The sequence below is a fragment of the Cantharellus anzutake genome (genome assembly GCF_015039405.1).
Source record: "Cantharellus anzutake strain C23 chromosome Unknown EI90scaffold_8, whole genome shotgun sequence".
Classification (NCBI taxonomy): Eukaryota; Fungi; Basidiomycota; class Agaricomycetes; order Cantharellales; family Hydnaceae; genus Cantharellus; species Cantharellus anzutake.
The window spans coordinates 745,012-759,134 of NW_024066958.1; the positions used below are offsets into that span (position 1 = coordinate 745,012).

At 49.5% G+C, this 14,123-nt stretch overlaps 4 protein-coding genes across 4 annotated transcripts; 3 read left to right on the top strand and 1 right to left on the bottom strand.

Annotated features, from left to right (window-relative positions):
- Positions 1-363: 363 nt before the first annotated feature.
- Positions 364-2,746, bottom strand: EI90DRAFT_2532352 (kinase-like domain-containing protein). Its single transcript, XM_039053189.1, has 10 exons — positions 2,539-2,746; positions 2,387-2,486; positions 2,255-2,330; positions 1,770-2,200; positions 1,499-1,696; positions 1,346-1,429; positions 1,113-1,295; positions 980-1,048; positions 713-922; positions 364-661 (listed from the first exon to the last, which is right to left on the bottom strand). The coding sequence occupies exons 2-10, from the start codon at positions 2,411-2,413 to the stop codon at positions 452-454; spliced, it is 1,488 nt and encodes a 495-aa protein (XP_038920281.1). The 5' UTR covers positions 2,414-2,486; positions 2,539-2,746; the 3' UTR covers positions 364-451.
- EI90DRAFT_3144359 (uncharacterized protein) lies at positions 2,420-4,366 on the top strand (the record flags this gene model as incomplete). The annotated part of the gene is made up of 4 exons (XM_039065136.1): positions 2,420-2,641; positions 2,963-3,900; positions 3,951-4,044; positions 4,097-4,366. 4 exons carry the CDS (start codon positions 2,420-2,422, stop codon positions 4,364-4,366), a joined length of 1,524 nt encoding a protein of 507 aa, XP_038920282.1.
- A 172-nt stretch (positions 4,367-4,538) lies between these two features.
- Positions 4,539-6,543, top strand: EI90DRAFT_3144360 (uncharacterized protein; the record flags this gene model as incomplete). Its single annotated transcript, XM_039065137.1, has 11 exons — positions 4,539-4,562; positions 4,622-4,686; positions 4,746-4,787; positions 4,844-4,962; positions 5,029-5,216; positions 5,251-5,475; positions 5,527-5,598; positions 5,648-5,749; positions 5,802-5,882; positions 5,936-6,159; positions 6,213-6,543. The coding sequence occupies 11 exons, from the start codon at positions 4,539-4,541 to the stop codon at positions 6,541-6,543; spliced, it is 1,473 nt and encodes a 490-aa protein (XP_038920283.1).
- Positions 6,544-7,063: 520 nt separating this feature from the next.
- EI90DRAFT_3279585 (uncharacterized protein) lies at positions 7,064-14,088 on the top strand (the record flags this gene model as incomplete). The annotated part of the gene is made up of 12 exons (XM_039066691.1): positions 7,064-7,457; positions 7,515-8,107; positions 8,159-8,288; positions 8,351-9,851; positions 9,904-11,206; positions 11,262-11,327; positions 11,484-12,344; positions 12,395-12,495; positions 12,546-12,733; positions 12,782-13,546; positions 13,606-13,818; positions 13,878-14,088. The coding sequence occupies exons 1-12, from the start codon at positions 7,117-7,119 to the stop codon at positions 14,086-14,088; spliced, it is 6,273 nt and encodes a 2,090-aa protein (XP_038920284.1). The 5' UTR covers positions 7,064-7,116.
- Positions 14,089-14,123: the final 35 nt, after the last annotated feature.

The following is a 14,123-nucleotide window of genomic DNA, read 5'->3' on the forward strand; positions in this document are numbered from 1 at the left end:
GAACCATCCTCGATCCCTTTGTCGTAAAGTTACTGGGCTGGGCTTAATATACCGCAGTATAAACCTTGTTCTATTGAGCTGGGCCGAATACGGCAACTGAGCAAGCTATCTATGTACGAGAGGCTGTACCCTATGCGCGAGAGGTTGCAGCAAGTCGAAGCCGCTCGTTTCATGGTTTGGTGGTTTAATAGTAAGAAAATCCCTCCGAATTCAATGGTGGTTCCAAGTATAGCCGATGAGACCAATGGAATGCGGTTGGGAACTGCCCGGCCGTGAAGAGTACTCTGACGACAGCCGCGGTTCGTATTGGGGTGATGCAGCAATTAACTGCAACTTCAAAGGTTTATCATTTTCGAGGATTGGAGCATCTTCGAGCCTGGACTTAGTGTGGAAAGTAGCGTTCAGGTCCAAACGATCAACGGCTTGTTCCCATAAATAATCAACACATGCATCAATAACGATTCAAAGGGTATACTCGCCTTAGGCGCCAAGTAAGTTCAAGAATGTCCGGTCGCTTCTCTGGTTCACGTTCGAAACAAAGGGAGAGAACCATTCCAAAGTCATCTTGATCCATTCCAGCATATGGCAGTTGCGTATCGATGACGGAGGGTATTTGGATATCACGCTTTATCCAGTGAAAAGGGGGTTTATTGGTGAGGATCTGTTTTTTAGGTGAGTGGAATTACCTTAAGTCAATATTCAAAACGCTCACTTCGGTCGCTGTGCATCCAAATGCCCAGATATCGCTCGCTTCATTCCGTTCAATGGAAATGACGCTAAACAATTCGGGTGATGCATAGCGAGGGGTGCCGGCGATGGTTGATGTATGCGCACGTGTTGTTGCATCATCGAGAATGGAAGATAAACCAAAATCGCAGAGACGTGCAACAGCCTTGGTTTCCGTTGATACAACGATATTTGCCTGTGGTGGTGTGGAAGGACCTAAGATCATGAATAGGGTAGATAGACGATTACGCACAGGTTTGATGTCACCGTGGATGACGCCCTGGGAGTGCAAGTAGACCAGTCCCTGACTGACGTCGTAAACCTGTGCCAGGGTCCTCAGCTGTTTAGCGGGGCGGTTGATTCAAAACACGTGCTATGAAACTTACCAAGCCTCGTCGATCTGCGTCTGTTTGTTTTGCAAGGTATTCCTTGACATTCCCATCACTGCACCAAGCCGATATCAAGCACACTGTTAAGGTGTCTTCGCAAACTTTTGATGTCCAACCGATAAACTTTACTACGTTTCGGTGCTCCAGACCATGCCATATTTTCACCTCGCGCTTGAGCAACTATTTAAAGTAATGAGTCAATCAGTCGATGAGAAGCTATTAAAGCTTACTCTAAGGAACCGTTTCCATGGACCTGACTCCGAAATAGTTACCACGGTGCTAAGCTCTTTCACGCAGACAAAATCTCCGGTAGCCTGCATATATTTAAGTTTGAAAAGTCAGACATCCCTTTAAAGCACCAGTGACACGACACATTAACGTACAGTCCCTACGCGTTTCCCCATGTAGACATCCCCAAAGCTGCCTCGGCCCTTACGCCGTCTATGATCATAATTGATGTTGCCTTCGAGATTGGGTGATTGTATCTTCGCAAGCTCTGTGCAGAGCAGGTTGTGTGCAGTCGTCGCGTTCATCTCTGCCATCGCATTAGGTGCACCTTGAGAGCCCAACAACGGTGGGTCCTGTAGTTGAAGTGATCATGGGGGTTGAAAGTTCATGGGCATCCGTACAACCTAAAAGATGATTCATCCTCACCTCAACATCATTTGTAACTGGGATATTAGTTTGCCTGATGTCATGCATCAACGAAGGGCTGGGGGGCCCTTCTTCTGAGCCAGCCACATGAGGAATGATGCTAAAGAACTCGTCCTTCACGGTCTTATCGGGATCCAGGAGAGCCACGGAACTAGGTGTGTAATCTCTAAGTCGGGGGTCCAAATCCAGGGTATCTGAGGCGGGCGTCGAAAATAGAGAGGGGGGGTTGAGTTCGAGGCTAGGCTCCGGAGATGCCACTGTTTCAAAGCCGTATGCAGGAGAGGCTGCAGGAGCCGACACATCACTTAGCTCAAGCGGGTACTGGGGTAAGGCTTCCTGGTGTTGGGATGACTGGACAGCTATGGTATGGATCAGGCTCAACACTGCCTGTTCCAGTAAATATGAAAACCTCTTGGTCGCGGGTAATGGGTCTGTGAACTAAGCCATTGAGATCAACTATGGGACGATTGCATTTTGGCGCTTACGGTGAGCACTGCGGGACGTTGAAGTGCAAAGAGCCATGCGAATTTCCTTGCGAGCAGCATGACAGGTCCAGTGACTCTACGTATGATTACTGAGCCACGGTTGCAGTTTGCGACCGGCTAAGGAAATCTCACCCTCATCTTAGATGGGATAGGCCCCATGCTGTTATGGCACTGCACCCGGAAAAGGTTGCAGTCAGTGCAGGAGCCAGTGCTTCCGTGGAGGCGCACGCATCTCTAAGGGATGGTAAGGCGCGAAGGAAGGTTGTTGAAAATCAGCGCCACACCTTTCCTCTGAGACGGCATACCAGGCACGCTGTCATCCTCCTCCGAGCAACGGCAGTGGTAACTGGGGCTGACAACATGGCAGGCCTGGATATTTATTTGAAGGTTGGTTGAAGGCGAGGAGTTTAAGCCAGCTGAAAATTTTATACCATCTGAATCCCTCCCACTGTCGCTGCACGCAACCGCGCCAGGTCAAGTGACCTTAGATTTGGGTGGGAATTTCCACTGTTTGATTGCTGTTTGCCACATCATGCAGCCGCCATGTCGACCGACGCCGAGGAAGCTTAGAAACGTCATGCAAGAATCCCTTCTTTCATAACGGAGAAAGACTAATCAACGTGAACTGTGCCCCCTAGGTACGGTTTTCGCTGTGTCTCATCCTCCAATCTGCCTCGCCCTCGTTTGAACTATAGGGCCATAATTAAGAACCCGGCATCGAAGCAGGAGAATGCTCATAGGAGGCGGTCCAAAGCAGCTGATGATGCAGTTTGGAAAGTGGTGAGCCTACACAAGGAAGCCGTCGAATTGCGCCGGTCTCTGGATGACAAGAGACAAGAGCGGAGCAGAATTGGGTACCAGTTTGGGCATGATTTATCCACACTTGACAAATCAATAAAATATGCGAAGACTCTCAAAGACGTGATTCATTCGCTCGAGGCCCGTGTCGCCGCTATTGACGCGGAACTCTTCGCCACCGCCAATTCGTTGCCAAATGACACACATCCGTCGACGCCTATTGGCCCAGAATCACAGTCCCTCATCATTTCCGCGCATGGACCACCCCCCATGGATCCTTCCACCAGTCGAGATCATATGCGCATTGCGTGCGCATTTGACTGGGTTGATTTTGAGTCCGGCGCTTCGGTCACTGGTTCATCGTGGTATTACCTTCGTAATGAGTGCGCGTTGCTCGAACTAGCCCTTATAAACTACGCAATATCTGTTGCTGTCCGGGCCGGGTTCTCACCCGTCACTGTACCCGATGTTGTCAAGAGTGACATTGCAGATCGCTGCGGATTTCATCCACGGGACCAGGATGGCGTGTCGCAGAATTATCACTTGGGACAACAAGGAAGCGAACCACCTCTGGTCTTGTCAGGGACAGCAGAAATTCCCCTTGCTGGGATGTTTGCTCAGCGTATTTTCAAGGAAAAAGAACTTCCTCTCAGGATTGTGGGATTGGGACATGCCTTCCGAGCTGAGGCTGGGGCCAGAGGTGCAGATACGAGGGGCTTGTACCGTGTTCACCAATTCACTAAAGTCGAGTTATTTGCCGTGACGCGGGAGGAGGAGAGTGAAGACATGATGAATGAGATGATAAATGTACAACGGCGGATATTCGAAGGTCTCAACCTTCCGTTTAGGTACATATGGTCATCTATCCGTGGATCGTGTTGTCTAATTGAGGTCGTAGGGTACTAGAAATGCCCTCGGAGGAGCTGGGATCAAGCGCATACCGGAAGTGTGATATGGAAGCCTGGATGCCTGGCCGTGGCTCATGGGGCGAGGTCAGAGATGCTCCACCCTGTTATGTTTCCCTGCTAATGATACCCCGAGTAGATCTCTTCGACGTCAAATTGTACCGACTATCAAGCCCGCAGATTACATATACTACACAAGCCTGCTAAGCCTAATGATTCTCCACCGTCTCCACTGCCCTTTGCCCACACTCTCAATGGGACAGCAGCTGCCATTCCTCGCTTGATTATTGCATTGCTAGAAAATAACGTGCGATTTGGGTCGCACGGTGAAATTGTCGGCGTTGATCTTCCCCGGTGTCTTTTGCCTTTCTGGATTGGAGATGTTGGAGATCGGGTAGACTTTGTTTGATGATATCACGGGAATTCCAGGTCAGGTGTGAATGTTGTCATAACGCCACAAATGAGAATTGAATTCCACGCGACCCCTTACTTCCGCATCGCTCACATCTTCTCTAGTCGCTTCTAGCCTTTTATTTTTCATGAGTGTCCTAGGGAAGGTGGTCCATGACAAACTCAATGCAATGATCAGTGGCGATAAGCCTCATGTTGGTCCAGTCACTGATATAATTACCGCATTACATGCCGGCTCACATCGGCGTCAAAGTCGTCTATTAGCGATTGGATCGAAATACTTTCTTCTTCACGCTACACTGAAGACGATTATGAAGGGTATGACTTCGAATGAGAGCTGAAATCGACACTGGGTGGTAACATACTGTCATCCGCAGCATCATCGAACTCGTTGAATCGATCAATTTACAGCCTACAGGGTGCGTTTTGCATCCAAGCAACACTTATACTCGTGTTTATAGTGCTCTTTGATTAGTCCAACTGAGGCGTCGAGAGCGATTCGCAAGAAATTGAAATACGGGGATGTTCACCGGCAACTGAGAGCCTTGACCATTTTGAAAGCTTTGGTCGAGAATTGTGGGACCAAGTTTCAAAGTGAGCACAACCATTAGACCTGTGTAGCAGTGCGCCACGTTATCTTACCCAGTTCGCGGCTCATAGCCAGTTTCGCAAATGATCGACTCACCGAACGCATCAAGTCGATGGCGTCCGATCCCATGACAGATGAGCAAGTCAAGAAGAAACTCATGTCAGTGCTTGCGAGCTGGTACAGACAATTCAAGGATGATCCTAAGATGTCACTTGTTGCTGGTTTATACCATTCATGTGGAGGCGGATCAGGAAAGAAGGTATGCATTCCCAGTGCATTGTGCTCCCGTCAAGCCTCGACTTGTGTTCGATCAGGCCGCGAGGTCCCCTTATAGCCCCGGCTCGCATTCAAATTTTGAGCTGCAACAGAAAAAGGCCAAGGAGGCGGCGAAACTCCAGGAAGAACGCCGGTTGAAGGGACTCCGCGAAAAGGAGGAGGCGAAGCGGAAGGCAAAAGAGGAAAAGAAGAAGCAAGCTACTTCCCAAAACACGAAACGGAAACCTTTCAACTTTGAGCAGGTGCGGGAGAGATGGCTATTTGTCGCCTTGTGACTCACTAGAAGTTACCAGGAGAAACCCCAGATAGTTTCCTCTATCTCAACAGCCTCACAGGCATCAAATAATCTCGTCAATGCCCTGAAGGTTCGCAGGACCGTATTGCTAGCCCGACGTCGCCTGATTTTTACTATAGCTAGTAAATCGAGAGCAAGAGTCAATAGAGAGAAACGCTCGAGTTCAGGAATATCTCGCCCAAGCTAAGGCGGCGGGAAAGGTAATAGTTCGCTATATACAGGTGTGTAAGCAGGGATTCTATATCTCTGATCGCATTTCTAATTTATCTTCAGCTGGTTGAAAATGAAGAATATATAGGAACGCTCATCGATTCTAACGAGAGAGTCATCGCGGCTCTTGAGTTTTATGATCATGTGGGTTCTCCACAGAAGTCCTCTGGATGCTGTTGACATTGGCACGATTCAAGATGCTCAAAGGGGCAGATCAGGACTCCGATGATTCTGACTTGGCGAATAAGATGGACAGAGTTTCGGTGTCGGAATCGGAGATATCCAAGAGGCAAGACAAACAGCGAGCGAAAGAACGTAATGACTCTATGGACAACCTCTTCAATGGCACTCCTGGCAGAGGGGTTACTCTGCATCCTGATCTGCAGGACTTGACATTTGGCGAGCTTGGGGCATCTCAGACGTAAGGAGTCATGTTTTGTGACCATTTGCCATGCCTCAACTTCTTTGTATTAGAGCTCTACCACCGCCTATGAGACCCGACGCAACTGTTGGCGACAACGATCACGATGTGTACGATCAACGAGGCACTCTCTCCGATTACAGTGACTATGTCTCCTCAGATGAGGAAACCCCAAATGCCAATGTGGTAGCTGCAGCAAGGCCTAGCAACAGCAACTCACATGACTACCATGCGCCGGACCCAACGATACCGATCGATTCGACGGGCGGCAAAGATGCTCTTATTGATTTCAGCGATGATCCTTTTGCCGATCCCACCGATGTCTCCGCATCCGCCGTTCGACCAGTTGAGCAACGCGTGTTTTTATCGATTTCTAGGCGTTGAGTTTGCAGTACTGTATGCTGGTTTATATTTTTTCAGTAATGTGTAACTAATTGTATGCTCACCCCGCGAGCCATTTTGGATTGTAACTGCTGGAGCATAATCATCGCCGCTTCACATTAAATCCCTCCGCCAAATAAACTCGCCAATATCATCAATATTCCGTGTTTGTGTGTACGGCAGGAAGCACGAATTCTAAGGCACGTGACGTGCACTAGGAGCTTCCTAGTTTTGAATTTGACGCGTCAAGTCGCGCCATACCTCTACGACGCGACATCTTCCCAAAACCGCGTCTTTTGTATAACTATGTTAAAGAATACGTCCAACGGCGCCAATGGCACTCGTGGAATTTTGTCTTATTTCGCCAAAACCAACGGGGTCGAGGATGAAGAGATGAAGGATGCATGTACGTCGAACGACGGCGACCCATGTTGTAATCCAATGTCGGAGGTCACTACGACAGATGGAGATGTAGGAAATCTATCCGACTCTTCAGAAGCTCCAGAAGTGCCCAGGGCGGTCCCAACACAGAAAAGGACTACCAAACCACCTGGCGCCTCTTCAAATCGTGCATTTATGTCAGCAGACAAATCGCCTCTTGCTTCCCAGCTACCCCCCATCAGCTCCATTCCTGACATGTTTCGTGACATCGTTGCACGTCTTCCCGAGCTGACGGCCTTCGCGAAGAAAATTGAAGGTCGACCACTGCGCGTCGCTACCATGTGTTCAGGAACTGAGTCTCCCTTGCTTGCTTTGGGTCTCATATCCCGTTTCCTAAAGGAGGATCAACGTGTCAATTTACAAATTGAACACGTCTTCTCCTGTGAAATCGAGCCTTTCAAACAAGCCTACATCGAACGTAATTTCAACCCTCCAATACTATTCAGGGACGTCTGTGAGCTTGGCGAGGAATATGCGTACGTGGAAATCTCATTGAACGTGTTTTGAATGCGTTCATACTTGATCTCATCTAGAACTACTGCCTATGGAGCAAAGGCTGAGGTTCCTGGCAACGTCGACGTGCTCATCGCTGGGACTTCCTGCGTAGATTATTCGACCTTGAATAATTCTCAACAAGATATAGACGCAAATGGGGAGTCTGGTCGCACCTTCCGGGGCATGTTATCTTGGGTTGCCCGTCATCGGCCATCCATCGTTCTCTTGGAAAATGTGTGCGGTGCACCCTGGGATCGCGTGGTTGAGAAGTTCGAAAAGGTTGATTACAGTGCTAAGCACATACGACTCGATACCAAGAATTACTACATTCCTCACACTCGCTCCCGCGGTTATTTGGTCGCGATTAATGGACTTCGCCACTCGCAGTGGCCAGTGCAATGGGAGAAGAAGGTCATCCAGATGTCACGGCCAACGAGTTCAACGCTCGATGCGTTCCTGCTTGCCACCGATGACCCTCGGATCCATATTGCGAGAAAGAAGCTTGTTCACGAAGCACTAGCGTACGAGCGTAAAACTGGTTATGATTGGGGCAAATGTGAATCGAGACACCAGAAAGCCCGGCATGAGGAGCAGCTTGGGAATCGTCGACCACTAACCGGATGGGAGGAAGGTGAATAATTTGTGTTTCGGATAAATTTGGACTCTAATATCTTGTCTTAAGGTGGGACGGCTAAGATGCCCACCTTCTGCTGGAATGACTGGTGTGCTGCCCAGGTGGACCGAGTCTGGGACTTGATGGACGTCACCACTCTTCGTGCAGCTGCTCTGGGGAAAGATCCTCTCTACAAGACGTAAGCGTATCCGTGAATAGTTCCATGGCGTCCGATCTAAGCTTTGTTCTGCCTGTACCTAGCGAAGTGTGGAATCTTTCGCAAAATGTTGACAGACAGATCGGAAGCTCGCGCATAGGCATTGCGCCTTGTCTGACGCCGACGATGATTCCTTATATCACCAACCGTGGAGGGCCGATGGTGGGTATGGAAGCCCTCGGTCTTCAAGGTCTACCCGTCGATGAGCTTCTGTTAACTCGAGAGACAGAAGATCAATTGGCTGACCTCGCTGGGAACGCGATGTCATCTACTGTCGTCGGAACAGCCGTAGCCGTCGCCCTTGTAGTCGCGGAAAAACTGTTCCCGGCAACCAGTCAAAACAATGATGATGCAATGGAGGTTGACGGCGTGCCCCAGCCCAAGGCTACTCACGACAACGGTAACGTGGATGACGATAATGCCATAGAAGGAGATGACGAGTTATCTCAAACTACTTTGGATCTTGGGGATTCGAAGATCGAGTCCCTTCCCGTTCTACTCTCTAATGCTCTCGCTAGCATCCGCATTTGCGAATGCGAGGGTCGAGATGATGTTGTTGCGCGTCCTGTCTTGCGGTGCGTCGATTGCGGGGGCACTGCGTGTATTAAATGTGCCGGCAGACCCGAACACAACTATGTTCCCATTGACATAGAGAAAGAGCCTCGTTCGAGGCCAGCAGATTTCCGCAGAGTTCTAAGAGAGCAGCTTCCAATGTCTGTTACTATCCATGGTGTATCTATGGACTTGCTCGAAAAGACTCAAGCTGGGTTATCGAGTGAAGTGACCAAGGTCTCTGAAACACTGTGGGTCGCATATAAGGAGGCTGTTTCATCGATCCTGTCTGCAGACCTGATGTTCCGCGAAGACAAACGGCAAGAAACATGGACGGTCGTCTATGAGTCCTCGCACGCTTTATTAGAAGTTCATCTTCATCACATCCGCTCTCAGCTGCTCTTATATGCCAAAGCATCACCTTCGATCCCTGCAAACAGTCCGATACGTGAAATGTTGATGCATCCTGTTGCCCGTTTGGTCTGCAACGGAGGTTTGCTTTCAGGAGAATGGGAACTGGCTATTCCAGTGTCACACAGCGTCGAGATCACGGTCGAAGGGAAGGGGGAGCTCGTTCCTGCATGGGAAGCCAAGCTAGGTTTAGAGATCAGCCACTTGAAAAATAAAAAAGTCTGGTCCTCCGTTTTCATTGATGTGGACGAATCTTCCCAACATCTTCTGGATCAGAAGATCATGGGTGTGTTCAGACTTATTGACAAGTGTGGCACCGCGAACTCCGCGCTGCATGTCATGGAAAACCGAGAGTCTGGAATGCTGCCATTGTACTTGTTCCTTGATCCGACTCGCTGTGGTCTTCCGGACGACGATTGTTTCGTAATGTCGTCAAACATTCGGCGCGTGGAGTATGGAGAGCGCCGGCTGATAGTAGGCTCGCTGGATAAGTCGTGGCGACCTGGTTCGGAGAATGGACCTCAGCGTGTTTCATTCTCTCTCCCCGTCATGTGGGTTGCAGCTCCCTCCATATCGTTGAAAGTGAGTCCTGTTCTCGTCAAAGATCGTCCAGGAAGCTAATTGGCGTGTCAAGTCAACTGAGAAGCTTTTTGCTACGTACTCAGTTCCCTCTGCTCCTCTTTCCGTCTCCGGCAGCCTTCATGCGTGTTCAAAGGCAAAAGCCATTGTTGTCTGCAAGGTGCCCCTGCACCTGCAAGAGAAAGAACGAACTGTTGATGTCTGGCCCCGAGATCGTTGGGTTGTGGTTGATAGCATCCATCAACGTCCTACATTCCGAGCGCTAACGTGGCTGACGGAGCGAATTAGGAGCATTGAACATCTAAATCATTGGTTACCTATCGAGTTGGACGGGGACGACACCCATTGCAACAGATGTGCACCTTCGCCCCCAGAACTCCGCTGGGCTAAACGCAACAGGAACGTCATTGCTATTGAAGATCCGTTACAAGCCGGGAAGTATGAGCAGAGCCTCAAGAAGAGACCCAGTCCGTTCGTGACTCAGCTTCGGTACGATACCTCAGAGTCGATCGGGACCCTACGTCTGGGTATCAACGTTCCTTCCTTGACTCATCGCGCCCTATCGCGCTTACCCACTGTGGATCGTCTGAACAAGCCCCTACTTTCGTGGAGACTGACCACGAGTTACACTCCTCCAGCCACTCTCAGTCCCCCGAAATTTACTTTGAAAAGCAACAAGCAGGACCCTCCTGCGAAGCAGCCTCCCAACTTCAAGCTTCAACTGCGGCCGGAGCAGTTGCGATCCCTAACTTGGATGTTGCGACAAGAATCTACTGATGTCGAACCTTTTCTTGAGGAAGAAATATCAGAAGCCATTCTTCACCCTCTTGGCTGGCGAGTGGAAGGAAAGGCGGTGCGGCCGATTCAGATGAGTGGAGGTGTTCTGGCGGACGAGGTCGGTTATGGAAAAACAGCCATCACTCTTGGCCTTATCGATACATCATTTGGAAACGCGCCAAAACCAAGAAAAGGCCTGTCCTCCCACGGGAAGATACGCACAAAAGCAAATTTGATCGTGGTTCCGGCCCAGCTGACACGTCAGTGGGCATCTGAGGTCCAAAAATTTCTTGGAAAAAATCGATCCGTGCACATCCTCGAGAGCATGTCACATTTAAATAGCTTAACAATTCAAGATGTTCTAGATGTGGATATCCTCATCGTTGCAGGAAGTTTGATGAAGAGCGAGATTTATCTCGCGAATCTTCAAGCTTTTGCTGCTGGTGGGAATCTTCCACACAGGGAGGGGCGGTACTTCGACGCCAAGTTGCGCCAAGTGCACTCTAGTCTGCAGAAGCAGATCGCTCGTTTGACCAAAGAGGGTTCGTCCTCAGTTCTGGATGCGATTCGAGAGGCTGAAGGTGAGCCATGACGTTTTTTTACATACTCGTCGCTCATCCAAGACCCATGTTCAAGAAAACCCCGAAACGGATGAGACTGCAATGACAGCAGATTCAAAGCGACTCAAGGGGAAACAGTACCGTGACAAAATACACGAGGATACTATTCTTACTCTACCTCAAAAACAAGGGGACAATTCTTCATCTACCACAACCCTACCACAGTCCAGGCAAAGGCTGCTCCCTGAGGTCATTATTTCTGGGACTCCAACAATAGTAGATTCAAAGCTCCTCAAAGGGAAACAGCCCCGTGACAAAATGCACGGGGATACTGTCCCTACTCCCCGCAAATCTTCGTCTGCCGCAACCTCGTCACAGTCCAGGCAAAGGTTACTCCCTGAAGTCCTTATCACTACAACCCCTAGAACAGCGTTCTTGAATAATGCTGAGGAAGGGGTCCCTGTGAAGACATCGAAACGACGGCGCCGGACTGTTATCGTTTCCGATGAGGATGAAGCACCAGTTGACGACGGGGACTTCATTGTTATTTCATCTGACTCTGAGGAGCTCTCAGCAGATAATGAGGATGAAGACCGGAAGTTTACGAAAGCTAAACAGATCAAGCGCATAAAATCCCGCGCCTCTAACTTGACTACTGGAAAATCAGCGAAACGCAAAAGCAATGTCCTATCTGATTCGGAAGCATTGGGACACGGCCACGAGAGATCCAATTCCCCGCCCCCCAAGAAGCAGAAGTCAGCCGAATCCAAAGCACCCCTGAAACCCAAGAAGGCGCCTCCAGCGAAAAAGGAAAAACCAAAGGAGCTTAAGCATATGGTTGATCCTTGGAAACTGAAGTCTAATGCGGTTCGTCAGGACTACACAGAGATGCGTTGTCCTCCTCTCGAACTATTCCACTTCAACCGTCTCGTCATTGATGAGTTCACTTACGTGGAGGGCAAGATTTATCCTCTGATCACGAGCCTGAAGTCTGATCATCGCTGGATTCTCTCCGGGACGCCCCCAACGCGAGAATTTGCAACAGTCAAGACGATTGCGAATTTCATGGGAGTCCATTTAGGGATTGATGATGATTTCTGGGAGGGCCAGACTAAGGAATCTCTTCGGGAGGCGAAGAAGCGACAGAAGGAGCAAACAAGTACGTGTCGCATGTGCAGTAGACGGTGTTCCAGACTTATAGTGTTACAGATGCGGAGAGTTTCCACTCGTTCCGAGAAATACACAGCTTAGATTGGCACGCACATAGGAATGATGTTGCACAGGCATTTCTGGACCGTTTCGTTCGGCAGGTTCGTCAAGCTCTACGAGAAACCTAACTCCTTTTCAATGCTGCTTCCAGAATATCGCCGAGATTGACGAGATACCTTTCGAGGATATGATGCGTCCCGTAACCCTCCCAGCAGCCGAGCGAGCAATCTACTTGGAGCTGGAACATCATCTGCGGGCCCTTGATATGATGATCCGACGCGGTAAGAAGACGGAGAGTGACCGAGAGAAACGGATGGCGGAGTCCCTCGGGAATAGCGCGTAAGTACGGGATGTCCCTCCTATTGCAGTTAACTTAGTTACCCCCAGAACTGCGGAGGAGGCTTTGCTGAAGCGATGCTCGCACTTTGAGCTGGACGCAGACAGGGCCAATGCTCTGAAAGCATGTGAAGTAATCGTAGAAGAGCGCACTCGTCAGTTGAACGAGTGCATTGGCGAGTTGGAGACCGAGATCGGTGAAGCTCTTCGTACCCAAAGTGAGATCGGTCCTGTCGACTATCAAAGTCATCTTCAACAGTGGCTTCGAATGACACACACGCCCGGCGGTGTTGGTGACGCAGATGCCAAGAGGCAGTTGCACGACGTTCAGTCATCCGGAGGCTTCAACTACGAGGAGAGCTTGGCGATGTCTCAAAAAAAAGGACCAGACCTAGATCGTGAATCTCCCAAGACCAAAGAGGCTAGATGGGCACATCGTGAACATGCCCATTTTCTCAAGAAACTCGAGAAGGAGCTTGTAGGTCGAGTTCGGTCGCTCCGTTACTTCACGGTCGTGCGCGATCTCCAGCGGAAGACTGATCACAACAAACATAGCAAATGCCCGAGCTGTGAAAAAACCGATCTTCCCATTTCCAACATAGCTATTCTCTCATCGTGCGGTCACACAGGTTGTCATACTTGTGTCATGAATTCTGCGCAGAATGAGGAATGTGTCTCACGGGCAGCGACGGGCTGCAACGCTCCAGCCAGGGTTCTCAATGTAGTTAAGGCCGAAACCCTCGGAGAAGACGAGCATCGGTCCGCTGATGTGAAGCACTTTGGAAAGAAACTGGAGAAAATTGTGTTTCTGATCAAGTCAGTCCTTCCCCAACTACCCAGTACAGCTAGTCATGCAAACTAATATATTTCATCAGGGATATCCCTAAAGACGAGCGGGTTCTGTTGTTTGTTCAGTTCCCTGATTTAATGAAGAAGGTTGGCGAAGCACTTACTGAAGGAGGGATAAGCTTCCTTGAGATCAAGGGAAGCCCCACTGCTAGGTCGAAGAATCTAATGGCGTTCCAAAATCCTGATGCAAAGGAAAAAGTTCTTCTCCTCAATGTCGGAGATGAAAGTGCTGCTGGAGCGTGAGTGTACCCGCTGAATGAGAAGTGAAAGTGAACTGACTGACATCTCACTGCTATAGCAATCTAACTGTCGCAAACCACGTCATATTCATCTCTCCGCTTCTTACGTCCTCTCAGCAATTCTATGACGCAACTGATACACAAGCTATAGGACGACTTCGTCGGTACGGTCAGCAGAAAAAAGTTCACATTTATCGATTCCTTACACTAGATTCTATCGACGTCGAACTTTTTGAGGCACGCGATGGTCGCAAAGTTATACGGGAGTAATAGTATTTTTGGGATATTTTGCCAGATCGTGACTA